This window comes from Entelurus aequoreus, linkage group LG07 (genome assembly GCF_033978785.1).
Source record: "Entelurus aequoreus isolate RoL-2023_Sb linkage group LG07, RoL_Eaeq_v1.1, whole genome shotgun sequence".
NCBI classification, from domain to species: Eukaryota; Metazoa; Chordata; class Actinopteri; order Syngnathiformes; family Syngnathidae; genus Entelurus; species Entelurus aequoreus.
This window is the reverse complement of record NC_084737.1, coordinates 15924458-15939037: the sequence shown is the minus strand read 5'-3', so window position 1 is coordinate 15939037 and position 14580 is coordinate 15924458. Positions and strand designations below refer to the sequence as shown.

General features: G+C 35.9%; 1 protein-coding gene across 1 annotated transcript in view; it reads left to right on the top strand.

Annotated features, from left to right (window-relative positions):
* Window positions 1–5026: 5026 nt before the first annotated feature.
* The window catches only part of atp6ap1a (ATPase H+ transporting accessory protein 1a), a 29166-nt gene continuing 19612 nt past the window's right edge, over window positions 5027–14580 (top strand). Inside the window, exons 1-6 of the mRNA XM_062052690.1 lie at window positions 5027–5188; window positions 9899–10025; window positions 10096–10170; window positions 14076–14269; window positions 14346–14386; window positions 14467–14552. Coding sequence (XP_061908674.1) covers window positions 5067–5188; window positions 9899–10025; window positions 10096–10170; window positions 14076–14269; window positions 14346–14386; window positions 14467–14552 — 645 coding nt within the window. The 5' untranslated portion in view covers window positions 5027–5066. The remainder of the gene's footprint in view (window positions 5189–9898; window positions 10026–10095; window positions 10171–14075; window positions 14270–14345; window positions 14387–14466; window positions 14553–14580) is intronic.

Below are 14580 nucleotides of genomic sequence, written 5' to 3'. Positions count from 1 at the left end.
TTTCGACAAAAAATATTTGAATACTTTCGTCAAAAATGAGTCGGACATTTTTGTCGAAGATTCGGCAAACATTTGTCAAAAAATTGCACGGATATTTTCATCCAAGATTTCAAGAAAAATTTCTGCGAAAATGTGGCCACCATTTTCGTCAAAAAATGTGCCAACAATTTTATCAGAAATTAGATTTTTTTTTCATTTAAATTGTCCAAGTTTTTCCAGCAATAATTTGGCTGACATTTTGTCAAAGATTTTACGGAAATTGTATTTAAAATTTGAAGGATATTTTTGGAAAGAAATTGGGCAAACAATTTTGTTAAATTTGTTTAATATTTTCATCCCAAAAAATTGTTAACAATTTCTTAAATAATATGGTAAACACTTTCAGCAGAAATAGGTCAAAAATTAGGATAGAAAAAAAAAAATCAGATATTTTTGTCCACATTTTAGGAAAATATTCTGCACAAAAATGTGCCAACAATTTTGCCAAAAATGTGTTGTCATTTTTAATTTCAACATTTTTTTTTCAGCAAAATGCTTTTTTTTTTAATTCGACATTTTCAACCCAAAAAAATTGGCAAACAATTTTGTAAGAAGTTTTGCAAACATTTTCGGCAAATGATTTTTTGAAACATTTCATTAAAAAAATTGGTGAATACTTTTGTCAAAAATGAGTCGGACATTTTTGTCAAAGATTTTGCAAACATTTGTCAAAAAATTGGACGGATATTTTCGTCAAAGATTTCAAGAACATTTTGTGCACAAATGTGGCCAACATTTTCTTTAAAAAATGTGTACAATTTTGTCAGAAATTTGATTTAAAAAAAAAAAAAATTTTATTGAAAAAAAAAATGTTTTCATTAAAAAAAATGTCCAGGTTTTCATCAATTATTTGGCTGACATTTTGTCAAAGATTTTACGGAAATTTTATTAAGAATTTGGCGAACATATTCTGAAAAAAATTGGGCAAACAATTTTGTTAAAGTTGTTAAATATTTTCATCAAGAAAAATTGTGAACAATTTCTTAAATAATATGGTGAACGTCAGACATTAGTCAGACGTTTTTGTGAATTTTTTTATTTTTTTGTTTTGTTTTATTTGACAGATATTTTCAGCCAAAATTTCAGGAAAATGTGGCCAAAATGTTCATCTAAAATGTGCCAACAATCGTGCAATTGTGGTGTGATTTTCATTTTAAACATACCAAACATTTTCAACAAAAACTTTAGAAGACAATTTCTGCAAGAAATTTGGCAAAATGTTCTGTGAAGAAATTATGTGGAAATTTTTGTCAGAAAATTTGGCAAACGTATTTGTCAAAATATTTCACAGATATTTTGTCCAAAATTCAATTTTCTTCTTTCTTTTCTTGTGCCAATTATTTTGTTTAGAAATGTGGTGTGGTTTTGTTTTTTCATTTATAATGTTTTTGGGCAAAAAGTTTGGTAGACAATTTCGTAAAGAAATTGCCAAACAATTTCGTCCAAATAATTCTGTGAATTATTTTGTCAAATATTTGGTGAACAATTTTGTCATAAATTAGTCAAACATTTGGCAAACTCTGTCATAGAATTGGACAGGTAATTTGTTGTTAATGTTCAGGAACATTTTCTGGTCAAAAAATGTGTGAAAAAATGTTGTCAGAAATGTGGTGTAATTTTTCATTATAATGTCAAAGTTCTTCAGTAAAAGTTGGACTAACATTTTGTCAAAGATTGTACAGACATTTGTCAAAATGTTGGCAAATATTTTCATCAAAAAATCTGAACAATTTCTTCAAAAATTTGGCGAACACTTAGTGGGACATTTTTGTCCAAAATTCTGCAAAACATTGTTTGTCCAAAAATGTTATGAATATTTTTGTCCAAAATGTCAGAACAATTTTTTGCCAAAAGTGGCCAACATTTTTGTTACAAATGTGGTTTGATCTTTCAATAAAAAAAATCCTGAAATTTTTTTTAGCAGAAAATGTGGTAAATCATTTGGCTAACATTTTTGTCAAAATTTGCAAACAATTTATTCAAATATTTGGCGAACATAGTTTGTCAAAAATGTTACTAGCATTTTTGTCCCAAATTTCAGGACAATTATCTGCAGAAATATGGCATAACATTTTCGTCAAAAAATGTGGCGACATTCTTGTCAGAAATGTGGTGTCATTTTTCATTAAAATGTCATAGTTATTCATCAAAAATTGGGCTAACATTTTGTCAAAATGTTTGCAAAATTTTGTAAACATTTTCAGCAAAAAAATTTGGCAGACGATTTTGTACAAAATATGGCGAACAATTCCGTCAGAAATTATTTGGACATTTTATGGACATATATTTGTCCAAAATTTCAGAAACATTTTGTGCAAGAACGTGGCCAACAAAAAATTGGCAGTGTTGCAAGACAACTTAAAGTATCTTTGACACACAAAAATTTTTGCGCGGTTTATTCCATCAAAGAGACTCAAAAAGGCGGTCACAACAAACCTCCTCCCCCACCTTTGGGTAAATCTCCTGACGGTCACTTAAAGGGGCCGCACCAAATCACTTAACTGCATATATGAATGCTAAACAAGAACAACATTGTTATGTGCACAACAGAACAATGGTGTGGTGCATTATGTCCTTTAAGCAACTGCTACAGCAGACAATGTGGTAAAGAAATTGGCAAACATTTTTGTCAAAAAGATTCAATAATAAATTCAAAAATGTGGCGAACATTATTTGTCAAGAAAATGTATATTTTTGTCAAAAAAATGTATATTTTTGTCAAAAAAATTGATATTTTTGTCAAAAAAATTGATATTTTTGTTAAAAAATTCATGAAAATAATTGCAAAAATGTCGCACGCTTTCGTGAACAATTTAGGGAAAATTAATTGTCCCAAAAAATTGACAGATATTTTCGTCAAAAGATTTTTATGAACATTTTCTGCAAAAATGTGGTGACTATTTTTTGTAGGAATTTCCTTAAATTTTCATAAAATATTCATTAAAGGAATGTGGGCTGAGGGTACAAAAACTAATTTACAGCTGTACTGTACAATATTCCTTGTTAAAAATAATACAAACAGGAAGTTAGGGGTGGGCGGGTCAATCCAAATATGGGCGTTATTGTAATGAGATCAATGCTATTTAAATGATAAATGGGTTATACTTGTATAGCGCTTTTCTACCTTCAAGGTACTCAAAGCGCTTTGACACTATTTCCACATTTACCCATTCACACACACATTCACACACTGATGGCGGGAGCTGCCATGCAAGGCGCTAACCAGCAGCCATCAGAGGCAAAGGGTGAAGTGTCTTGCCCAAGGACACAACGGACGTGACTAGGAAGGTAGAAGGTGGGAATTGAACCCCAGTAACCCCTTTTTGCGTTTAGTGAAGTGAATTATATTTATATAGCGCTTTTCTCTAGTGACTCAAAGCGCTTTTACATAGTGAAACCCATCATCTAAGTTACATTTAAACCAGTGTGGGTGGCACTGGGAGCAGGTGGGTGAAGTGTCTTGCCCAAGGACACAACGGCAGTGACTAGGATGGCGGAAGCGGGGATCGAACCTGGAACCCTCGATTTGCTACCAACCGAGCTATACCGCCCCTATACCGTTTATGTAAATACATTTATATTTTGTTATAATTTACATACATAAATCATACATTGTTTGACTTTTCAAACTTTTGGGCACCTATCTTGTAAAAGTGAATACTTGCATTTAGGGATGTCCGATAATGGCTTTTTGCCGATATCCGATGTTGTTCAACTCTTTAATTACAGATGCCGATATCAACCAATACCGATATATACAGTCGTGGAATTAACACCTTATTATGCCTAATTTGGACAACCAGGTATGGTGAAGATAAGGTCATTTTTTAAAAAATTTATAAAATAAAAATGTCATATATACTGTAATATTTTACATGGTCATTGGTTTATATTGTATAAATGTTATAGACATAATATAATATATCTGTATATAAATGTTTTCTGTATACATATTATGTATATATTTGTATATATGTTAGATTTTTTTTTATAGCTATATTAGTCTATTTATACCTGCATTGTCTTGTAACTGAGCTACTGTGTTGAACAATTTCCCTTGTGGATCATTAAAGTTTGTCTAAGTTTAAAAAAAAAAATTAAAAAAAAATTAAAATAAGATAAATAAATTAAAAACATTTTCTTGAATACAAAAGAAAGTAAAACAATATAAAAACAGTTACATAGAAACTAGTAATTAATGAAAATGAGTAAAATTAACTGTTAAAAGTTAGTACTATTAGTGGACCAGCAGCACGCACAATCATGTGTGCTTACGGACTGTATCCCTTGCAGACTGTATTGATATATATTGATATATAATGTAGGAAGCAGAATATTAATAACAGAAAGAAACAACCCTTTTGTGTGAATGAGTGTAAATGGGGGAGGGAGTTTTTTTTGGGTAGTGTAGCTTGTGTTATTTATGTTGATTTAATAAAAAAAACAAAAAACAAAAAAACCGATACCGATAATTTCCGATATTACATTTTAAAGCAGGCCGATATTGTCGAACATCTCTACTTGCATTTCTTTGTTTATATTGTCTAATGTTGTACTAAATACATACTTTATACAACTGTTGTTGATAGAAAAAAACGGTTTGATGTTTTTTCCCCCTGTAAATCATGTCTTGTTTTATCATGATCACCAAATGTTTCAAATTAGAAGTATCGGTATTAATATCGATGTTGACGATACAGTACTGCTCCCGTCGGTCAATACAAAAATGTGCTGTATCTGCCCGATCCTTACAGGAAGTGACGTGAGGTAAAGTAACAAAGTAAGGATGCGTTCATGGATGCTGGGAAAATTTACCTTTATCAGTAATTGGATTACTTATGTATCATAGTGTTTTTTTTTTTACAGGGGGCTTTGCATAATCATTACTATCGGTATACAATATGTTGCCATACGTTGTGTGTTTTAAGGGGCTTTTTTAAAATGATTTTTGTATACAGGTTAGCGGCACTGCGTCGTGACGTCATAGCTATCCGCCGTGCGTGACGTCACCAGCTGGGATCCCGAAGATGGCGACGACAGGGACGCTGCGGCTTCAGCGCATCTTAACGGCCGTCCTCCTCCTCCTCCTGCTCGGCCTGCTGGGCCGCTGCGAGGAGCAGGTGCCGCTCGTCTTGTGGACACACGAATGGTGACTTTTTTTAAAAGCATTTTTTTTTCCGTGTCTTCGTTTGTTTTGTGTGTTTTGAGCTCACGCGACGCCCATAGCAGTTGACGAGGAGGACCTTGGGGAAAAAAAAAGATAAAGACCCGTTATTTTTTTAATACTCTTTAAATCTACTCCATCATTAATCATTTCAACGGCAGTATAAATAAATGTTTTGATGCTACACGGCTGGATAATCCACCTTATGGTGTCTGGAGCCTCGTTAGCCACCTGACACCTAGCATCCGAGCATTAGTGACGTCACGAGTAGTGCCTGATTAAAAATGGACACATTGTCTTTGTCATTTTACGACCTACAACTCCCGAATTAATTTGGTGTTCATTTACTCAACTGCAGAGAGTACCAGGCGTTTAATAGGGGTTAGGAATTTTATTTAAAGAAAATATTTTGAAGTATAATATACAGCATCAAATAAAAATAGTTTTGCCTGTATTTTTTTGCTGTTTAGTAAATACAGTAAAATACTCTATAATGTACTGTAATTCCTTGTAGGACTGGGCGATAAAATATCAATAAACACTGTTGGCGTTGACGCACTTTTTGTGTCTTTTTACGCATTGAATTAAAAAAGGACGCGCATTTCCGGAAGTATGCGCGTCTCCGGGGCGCAAATTGTTTATTATCTCTAGCAGGGGTGTTAAAAATGTGGCCTCCGGGCCACATTTTTTGCGGCCCCCCCGGCACATTCTAAAAATACTATTAAAATAAACAAAAATATAATAAAAGTGGAATAAAAAAGCTTATAGGTGAAATGTAATTTAGAAATAGTTGCAGTGTTGACTAATAAAACAAAGCTGTTTTTTTTCTTTAAAACTGTCATTGCTCAAAACATAATATTGAATCAAAATCAATGTTTTTTTTCAGGAATTATTGACCTATCCAAGGCTCTGGTTACTTCACATCCAATATTCCTCTTTGATAAATATTTTTGGTGGAAGAGTTTGCATATTTTGTGTGTTTGCCATAAAAAAAGAACATAGTTTTCTTTGACAAAAAAGGCAGAAAACAAACAAAAAAAACCCAACAACTTAGAATTGACAATAGATCTGAAGTTGATGTAGACTCTAGAAATTTAAGTGTTAAATACATAATGTATGTATGCCCTGGCACACCATTATTATCATTTCATGACTGAAGCAAAACACTTTTAACACTTTTATACCAAAATAAATACACCTACAACTTATTAAATAAAAGTATAGAAAAAAAACTACCGGCTTTTCTATCCATGAAGGAAATAAGAAAGTGAATGAGTGTTTATAACTGAATACATTTACATATGCATGAAATGTGTTTTCTTTTGTATTATTTTTTTTAATGAATTAGGTAACATTTATGACAACCTTTTTCCAAAACACAATATAAAATGTGAGATATAACAGGATAATGCATACATATATCATTTGTTTTCAAAAATCTTACAATAAAGTGGGACCCCAAATATTTACTGTGGGACCCCATTTTGAAGAGTCCTAGCGCCAACACTGAAAAAAATATTTTAAGTATAATGTACATCCATCCCATCCATCCATTTTCTGCCGCTCGACCCTTTTGGGGTCGCGGGGGGTCGCTGGAGCCTATCTCAGCTATAATGTACAGCATAAAATAAAAACAATAGTTTTGCCTGTATTTTTTGCTGTTTAGTAAATAGAGTAAAATACTCTATAATGTACTGTAATTCCTTGTAGGACTTGGCAATAAAATAATATCAATAAACACAAACGTACCACCTTTCCATTTACAGTAATACACCATTAAAAACAACAACCGTAGATTTTTACAGTAGAAAACTGGCAGCTCAGTCAACAGAACAGTAGTAGTTTTTTTTTCAATCTACAGTAATATGCTGTAAAGAACGTAAAATGTATTGTCATTTTTATTAATTTGATGGGTAATTTGCTGTAAAGTTAAGTATTTTTATTTAGTTTTATTTAGACAAAAACATGTTTGGAAAATATGATAACATAGTGTAATATTTGTTGCAATATTGAATACTATTAAAATTGAAAAAGTATGCAATTTCAAGCAGTACATATTAGGGTTGTACAGTTTACCGGTACTAGTATAGTAACGCGATACTAATGCATCATATTCGGTACTATACCGCCTCTAAAAAGTACCGGTCCCCCAGACCCCCACGCCCCCCGTCGTCACGTCATGACATTGCTGGTTTTTAAAAGCAGACGAGCAACGTTCGGCAGCATACACACACAGAGTACTTACAAGCAGACACAGTGTGTAGAGAGAAAAGGGAGAACAGACGCATTTTGGCTTGAAAACTAAAGATAAAGGTGAAGTTATAACACTTAAAACGCCCTCAGGAAGAGGTGCTTTAAGACATGGCTAGCTAGCTAGCGGTTAACATCCATCCACAGTGTTTTAGCTACTTCTAAATCACTAATCCTTGCCTCCATGGCGACAAAGTAAGTTTCTTGCTTCACTACACACCCAGCGTCAAAATGTAAACAAACGCCATGGGTGGATCTCCACCCAACATCCACTGTAATGATACCAAGTACAGGAGCGTATCTAGTCGATACTACTATGATTACATCGCTATTTTTTGGCATCACAAAATCTTCTTTCTTTTAAAAACAAATCATATTATGTTTATAAACTGAGGAAATATGTCCCTGGACACATGAGGACTTCAATTATGACCATTGTATGATCCTGTAACTACTTGATATCGGATTGATACCCAAATTTGTGGTATCATCCAAAACTAATGTAAAGTATCAAATAGGTGATTATTACATTTTAACATAAGTGTAGATAGAACATGTTAAAATAGAAAGTAGGCAGATATTAACAGTAAATGAACAAGTAGATTAATAATTCATTTTCTACCACTTGTCCTTTACAATGTAGACAAAATAATAGGTAGCTAATGACACAATATGTTACTGCTGCATATGTCAGCAGACTAATTAGGAGCCTCTGTTTGTTTATTTACTACTAAAAGACAAGTCTAGAAGGTTCACTATTTTATTTAAGGACTAAATTGCAATAATAAACATATGTTTAATGTACCCTAAGATTTTTTGTTAAAATAAAGCCAATAATGACATTTTTTGTGGTCCTCTGAATAGTATCGAAATACATTTTCGTACCAGTAACAAAGTATTGGTATCGGGACAACACTAGTACATGAAAAAATATGAAGTACTTTATTGACACATATAATTTCCAGGTGTTTGCGGGCCAGATAAAATGATGTCGCGGGTATAACTATCAAGTGTGGTTGCGCCATCTTGTTGGTTGTTCCGCGCAAAGAAAATGTATTCCATATTTTCGTCCAAGATTTCAGGACATTTTTTTACGAAAATGTGGCCACCATTTTCGTCAAAAAATGTGCTAACAATTTTATCAGAAATGTGATTTAAAAAAAATAAAATTGTCCAAGTTTTTCAGCAATAATTTGGCTGACATTTTGTCAAAGATTTTACGGAAATTTTATTTAAAATTTGGCGGATATCTTTGAAAAGAAATTGGGCAAACAATTTTGTTAAATTTTTTAAATATTTTCATCCCAAAAAAATTGTGAACAATTTCTTAAATAATATGGTGAACACTTTCAGCAGAAATATAAAAAAAAATAGGATAAAAAAATAAATACATTTACATATGTTTTTGTCCAAATTTTATGGAAAATATTCTGCACAAATGTGGCCAAAATGTTAATCAAAAAATGTGCCAACAATTTTGTAAAAAACGTGTTGTCATATTTCATTTAAAAAAATATTTCTCAGCAAAATGCTTTTTTTTAAAAACTTCGACATTTTCAACAAAAAACAATTGGCATACAATTTTGTAAGAAGTTTTGCAAACATTTTCGGCAAATTATTTTTTGAAACTTTTCATCAAAAAATTGGTGAATACTTACATCAAAAAATGAGCCGGACATTTTTGTCAAAGATTTGGCAAACATTTGTCAAAAAATTGGACGGATATTTTCGCCAAAGATTTCAGGAAAATTTTTTGCGAAAATGTGGCCAACATTTTTGTCAAAAAATGTGTACAATTTTGTCAGAAATGTGATTTTCCAATTAAATTTTTTTTCCAGATTTTCAGCAATTATTTGGCTGACATTTTGTCAAAGATGTTACGGGAATTTTATTAAGAATTTGGCGAACATATTCGGAAAAAAATTGGGCAAAAAATTTTGTTAAATTTCTTAAATATTTTCATCAAAAAACTATTTCTTAAATAATATGGTGAACATCAGAAATTAGTCAGACGTTTTTGTCAAAATCTTAAATTTTTTTGTTTTGTTTTATTTGACGGATATTTTCGGCCAAAATTTCAGGAAAATGTGGCCAAAATATTCATCGAAAATGTGCCAACAATTGTGTAAATGTGGTGTGATTTTCATTTTAAAAATGCCAAACATTTTCAACAAAAACTTTAGAAGACAATTTCTGCAAGAAATTTGGCAAAATTTTCTTTGAAGAAATTATGTGGACATTTTTGTCAGAAAATTTGGCAAACGTTATTTAGTGTTTACTCGCAATACTGATCTTAATTGGCTTGAATGGCAGTATGGTGATTATTATTATTATTATTGTTTTTATTACTAGTAGTAGCAAATCCACATTCGCAACTAAATGCTTTGCAGCGCTGTGAGACTTTTTTACATAGTGCACACACACTGACTCTGTTCTGTGGACCAGGACCCCCCAACCGAGCCCGTCCCCCGCTGTGGCGGGTCACATCGTGGAGCAGCAGCAACTGGCCTCCTACCTGGACAAAACTCTAAAGACGGGCCCCCGTAACGTGGTGCTGTTTCTTCAGGACAAGGTATGTTCACGGTGTACACCAGGAAAGTCAGTTGACGGTTGGTTCCACTGGTGTCTTCCCTCTGCCCCAGATGAGCGTGGAGGACTTCACCCTGTACGGAGGAGCTTTCGGAAACAAGCAGGACAGCGTTTTCCCCAATCTGGAGGTTTGCCACTTGAATTTTCCGTGCCGTTGGCCGATATACCGCAAAAAAGGCATGAAAAAGTCAAGAAGTGTAGTGTGGAGCGGTGATTCTTAACCATAGGGCCGGAGTGCCCATTAGAAGCCCGCCAGTGGTACTCAGTTGTAATACACCTTTCCACCACTTGTGGCAGTAATGACTAATGTGTAACAAACAGAAGAAGTCTGGAGCCAAAGTCAAAGAGAAGTTTCTTAAGCGCAAAAAATATGACGATAGCGGTAAAACTGTGTTTTTATTTGCGCTTAAATTTTAACAATAATAATAATAGATTTTATTTGTAAAAAGCAATTTACATTGAGTAAACAACCTCAAAGGGCTACAGTGTATTAAAAAAAATAAAAAGATAATACAAAAAGTCTACACGTATCTCTTGTGTGACTGCCATCATATTGCAGTCTACACGTATCTCTTATATGTGACTGCCATCATATTGCAGTCCACACGTACACTACCGTTCAAAAGTTTGGGGTCACCCAAACAATTTTGTGGAATAGCCTTAATTTCTAAGAACAAGAATAGACTGTCGAGTTTCAGATGAAAGTTCTCTTTTTCTGGCCATTTTGAGCGTTTAATTGACCCCACAAATGTGATGCTCCAGAAACTCAATCTGCTTAAAGGAAGGTCAGTTTTGTAGCTTCTGTAACGAGCTAAACTGTTTTCAGATGTGTGAACATGATTGCAGAAGGGTTTTCTAAACATCAATTAGCCTTCTGAGCCAATGAGCAAACACATTGTACCATTAGAACACTGGAGTGATAGTTTCTGGAAATGGGCCTCTATTCACCTAAGTAGATATTGCACCAAAAACCAGACATTTGCAGCGAGAATAGTAAATGGGTTATACTTATATAGCGCTTTTCTACCTTCAAGGTACTCAAAGCGCTTTGACACTATTTCCACATTCACCCATTCACACACACATTCACACACTGATGGCGGGAGCTGCCATGCAAGGCCCTAACCACGACCCATCAGGAGCAAGGGTGAAGTGTCTTGCTCAAGGACACAACGGACGTGACGAGGTTGGTAGAAGGTGGGGATTGAACCAGGAACCCTCAGGTTGCTGGCACGGCCACTCTCCCAACTGCGCCACGCCGTTGGGAGATGGCGTGGCGTGACGCTCCCATAGTCATTTACCACATTAGCAATGTATAGAGTGTATTTCTTTAAAGTTAAGACTAGTTTAAAGTTATCTTCATTGAAAAGTACAGTGCTTTTCCTTCAAATTAAGGACATTTCAATGTGACCCCAAACTTTTGAACGGTAGTGTATGTCTTATGTGTGACTGCCATCATATTGCAGTCTACAGGTATCTCTTATATGTGACTGCCATTATATTGCAGTCCACACTTATCTCTTATGTGTGACTGCCATCATATTGCAGTCTCCACGTATCTCTTATGTGTGACTGCCATTATATTGCAGTTTACACGTATCTCTTGTGTGACTGCCATCATATTGCAGTCTACACATATCTCTTGTGTGACTGCCATCATATTGCAGTCTACATGTATCTCTTGTGTGACTGCCATTATGTTGCAGTCCACTCGTATCTCTTGTGTGACTGCCATCATATTGCAGTCCATACGTATCTCTTATGTGTGACTGCCATTATATTGCAGTCTACACGTACCTCTTGTGTGACTGCCATCATATTGCAGTCTACACGTATCTCTTGTGTGACTGCCATCATATTGCAGTCAACACATATCTCTTGTGTGACTGCCATCATATTGCAGTCTACACGTATCTCTTGTGTGACTGCCATCATATTGCAGTCTACACATATCTCTTGTGTGACTGCCATCATATTGCAGTCTACACATATCTCTTGTGTGACTGCCATCATATTGCAGTCTACACGTACCTCTTGTGTGACTGCCATCATATTGCAGTCTACACGTATCTCTTGTGTGACTGCCATCATATTGCGGTCTACACGTACCTCTTGTGTGACTGCCATCATATTGCGGTCTACACGTATCTCTTGTGTGACTGCCATCATATTGCAGTCTACACATATCTCTTGTGTGACTGCCATCATATTGCAGTCTACACGTACCTCTTGTGTGACTGCCATCATGTTGCAGTCTACAAGTATCTCTTGTGTGACTGCCATCATATTGCAGTCTACACATATCTCTTGTGTGACTGCCATCATATTGCAGTCTACACGTATCTCTTGTGTGACTGCCATCATATTGCAGTTTTCACGTATCTCTTGTGTGACTGCCATCATGTTGGAGTCCACTCGTATCTTTTGTGTGACTGCCATCATATTGCAGTCCACACGTATCTCTTGTGTGACTGCTATTATATTGCAGTTTACACGTATCTCTTCTGTGACTGCCATCATATTGCAGTCTACACGTATCTCTTGTGTGACTGCCATCATATTGCAGTCTACATGTATCTCTTGTGTGACTGCCATCATATTGCAGTCCACACGTATCTCTTATGTGTGACTGCCATCATATTGCAGTCTACACGTATCTCTTGTGTGACTGCCATCATGTTGCAGTCTACACGTATCTCTTGTGTGACTGCCATCATATTGCAGTCTACACGTATCTCTTGTGTGACTGCCATCATATTGCAGTCTACACGTATCTCTTGTGTGACTGCCATCATGTTGCAGTCCACTCGTATCTCTTGTGTGACTGCCATCATATTGCAGTTTTCACGTATCTCTTGTGTGACTGCCATCATGTTGGAGTCCACTCGTATCTCTTGTGTGACTGCCATCATATTGCAGTCCACACGTATCTCTTGTGTGACTGCCATCATATTGCAGTCCATACGTATCTCTTGTGTGACTGCCATCATATTGCAGTCTACACGTATCTCTTATGTGTGACTGCCATCATATTGCAGTCCATACGTTTATCTTATGTGTGACTGCCATCATATTGCAGTCTCCACGTATCTCTTATGTGTGACTGCTATTATATTGCAGTTTACACGTATCTCTTGTGTGACTGCCATCATATTGCAGTCTACACGTATCTCTTGTGTGACTGCCATCATATTGCAGTCTACACGTATCTCTTATGTGTGACTGTCATCATGTTGCAGTCCACACGTATCTCTTATGTGTGACTGCCATCATGTTGCAGTCCACACGTATCTCTTATGTGTGACTGCCATTATATTGCAGTCTACAGGTATCTCTTATTTGTGACTGCCATTATATTGCAGTCTACCCGTACCTCCTTTGTATGACTGCCATCATATTGCAGTCCACATGTATATCTAATGTGTGACTGCCATCATATTGCAGTCCACACGTATATCTAATGTGTGACTGCCATCATATTGCAGTCTACACGTACACGTATATCATATGTGTGACTGCCATCATATTGCAGTCTACACGAATCTCTTATGTGTGACTGCCATTATATTGCAGTCCACACGTATATCTTATGTGTGACTGCCATCTACTAGTCACACTTATCATTTCACCGTGTACCAAATAAAATAGCTTCGAGGTCGGTAAGCACAACCAGAATTATTCCGTACATTAGGCGCACCGGGGTATAAGGCGCACTGTCGAGTTTTTAGAAAATGAAAGGATTTTAAGTGCGCCTTTATAGTCCGAAAAATACGGTAAATATTTAATGACACATTTAAGTAATTATATAAAGATGTATTTATAAGTTGTTTCCCCCATTTAACTAGAAGAAGAACACACAGAAGACTTTATCAGTACACAAAATAGAAATAATCTGTTCCTGGGTTAAACTGTGGACATTGTAAACCTTTTACAAACTTAGCCGTTACAAAATGCTTTTCTTCTCTTGCTGCCATCATTTTGTTTTGGAAGAAGTGGCAACAGACCAAAACCCAACCTTCTTTCTGCGTCCTAGAGCGCTCTCAGGTCCTCGTCGTCCTCCCTGGTGCTTCCCGCCGTGTCCTGGCCCGCCTCCAACGCCTTGATTGGTCACCTGGAAGACCACCTGGAGACCTCCCCTCTGTACATGGACCCCGAGACGCTGAGTCAGCTCCGACTCAACGCCTCCTCGCCGGCCCTGCTCGTCTTCCGACTTCCCTACTATATTGGGTGTGTGTGTGTGTGTGTGTGTGTGTGAGTGACTTCCTGCTCCGAACCTAACCTCACCTTCCTTGTTGGTTCCCAGGTCTGATCTGATGTCTGCCAAAGAGGTTCTCAGTGGCAACGGTTAGTGTGGAGCCCAAAAAAAACCAAACTTGTTTTAAAAATGTCCGCCCTTTACCATGTCCCCTTGTCGGGTGCTTCAGACGAGGTGATCGGCCAGGTTTTGAGCGTCATGAAGACCCAGTCGGTTCCGTACACGGCCCTCTACATCGCCCTGCGGCCCTCTAGGGTGAGTCCACGTCCACCCCGTGTTGAAT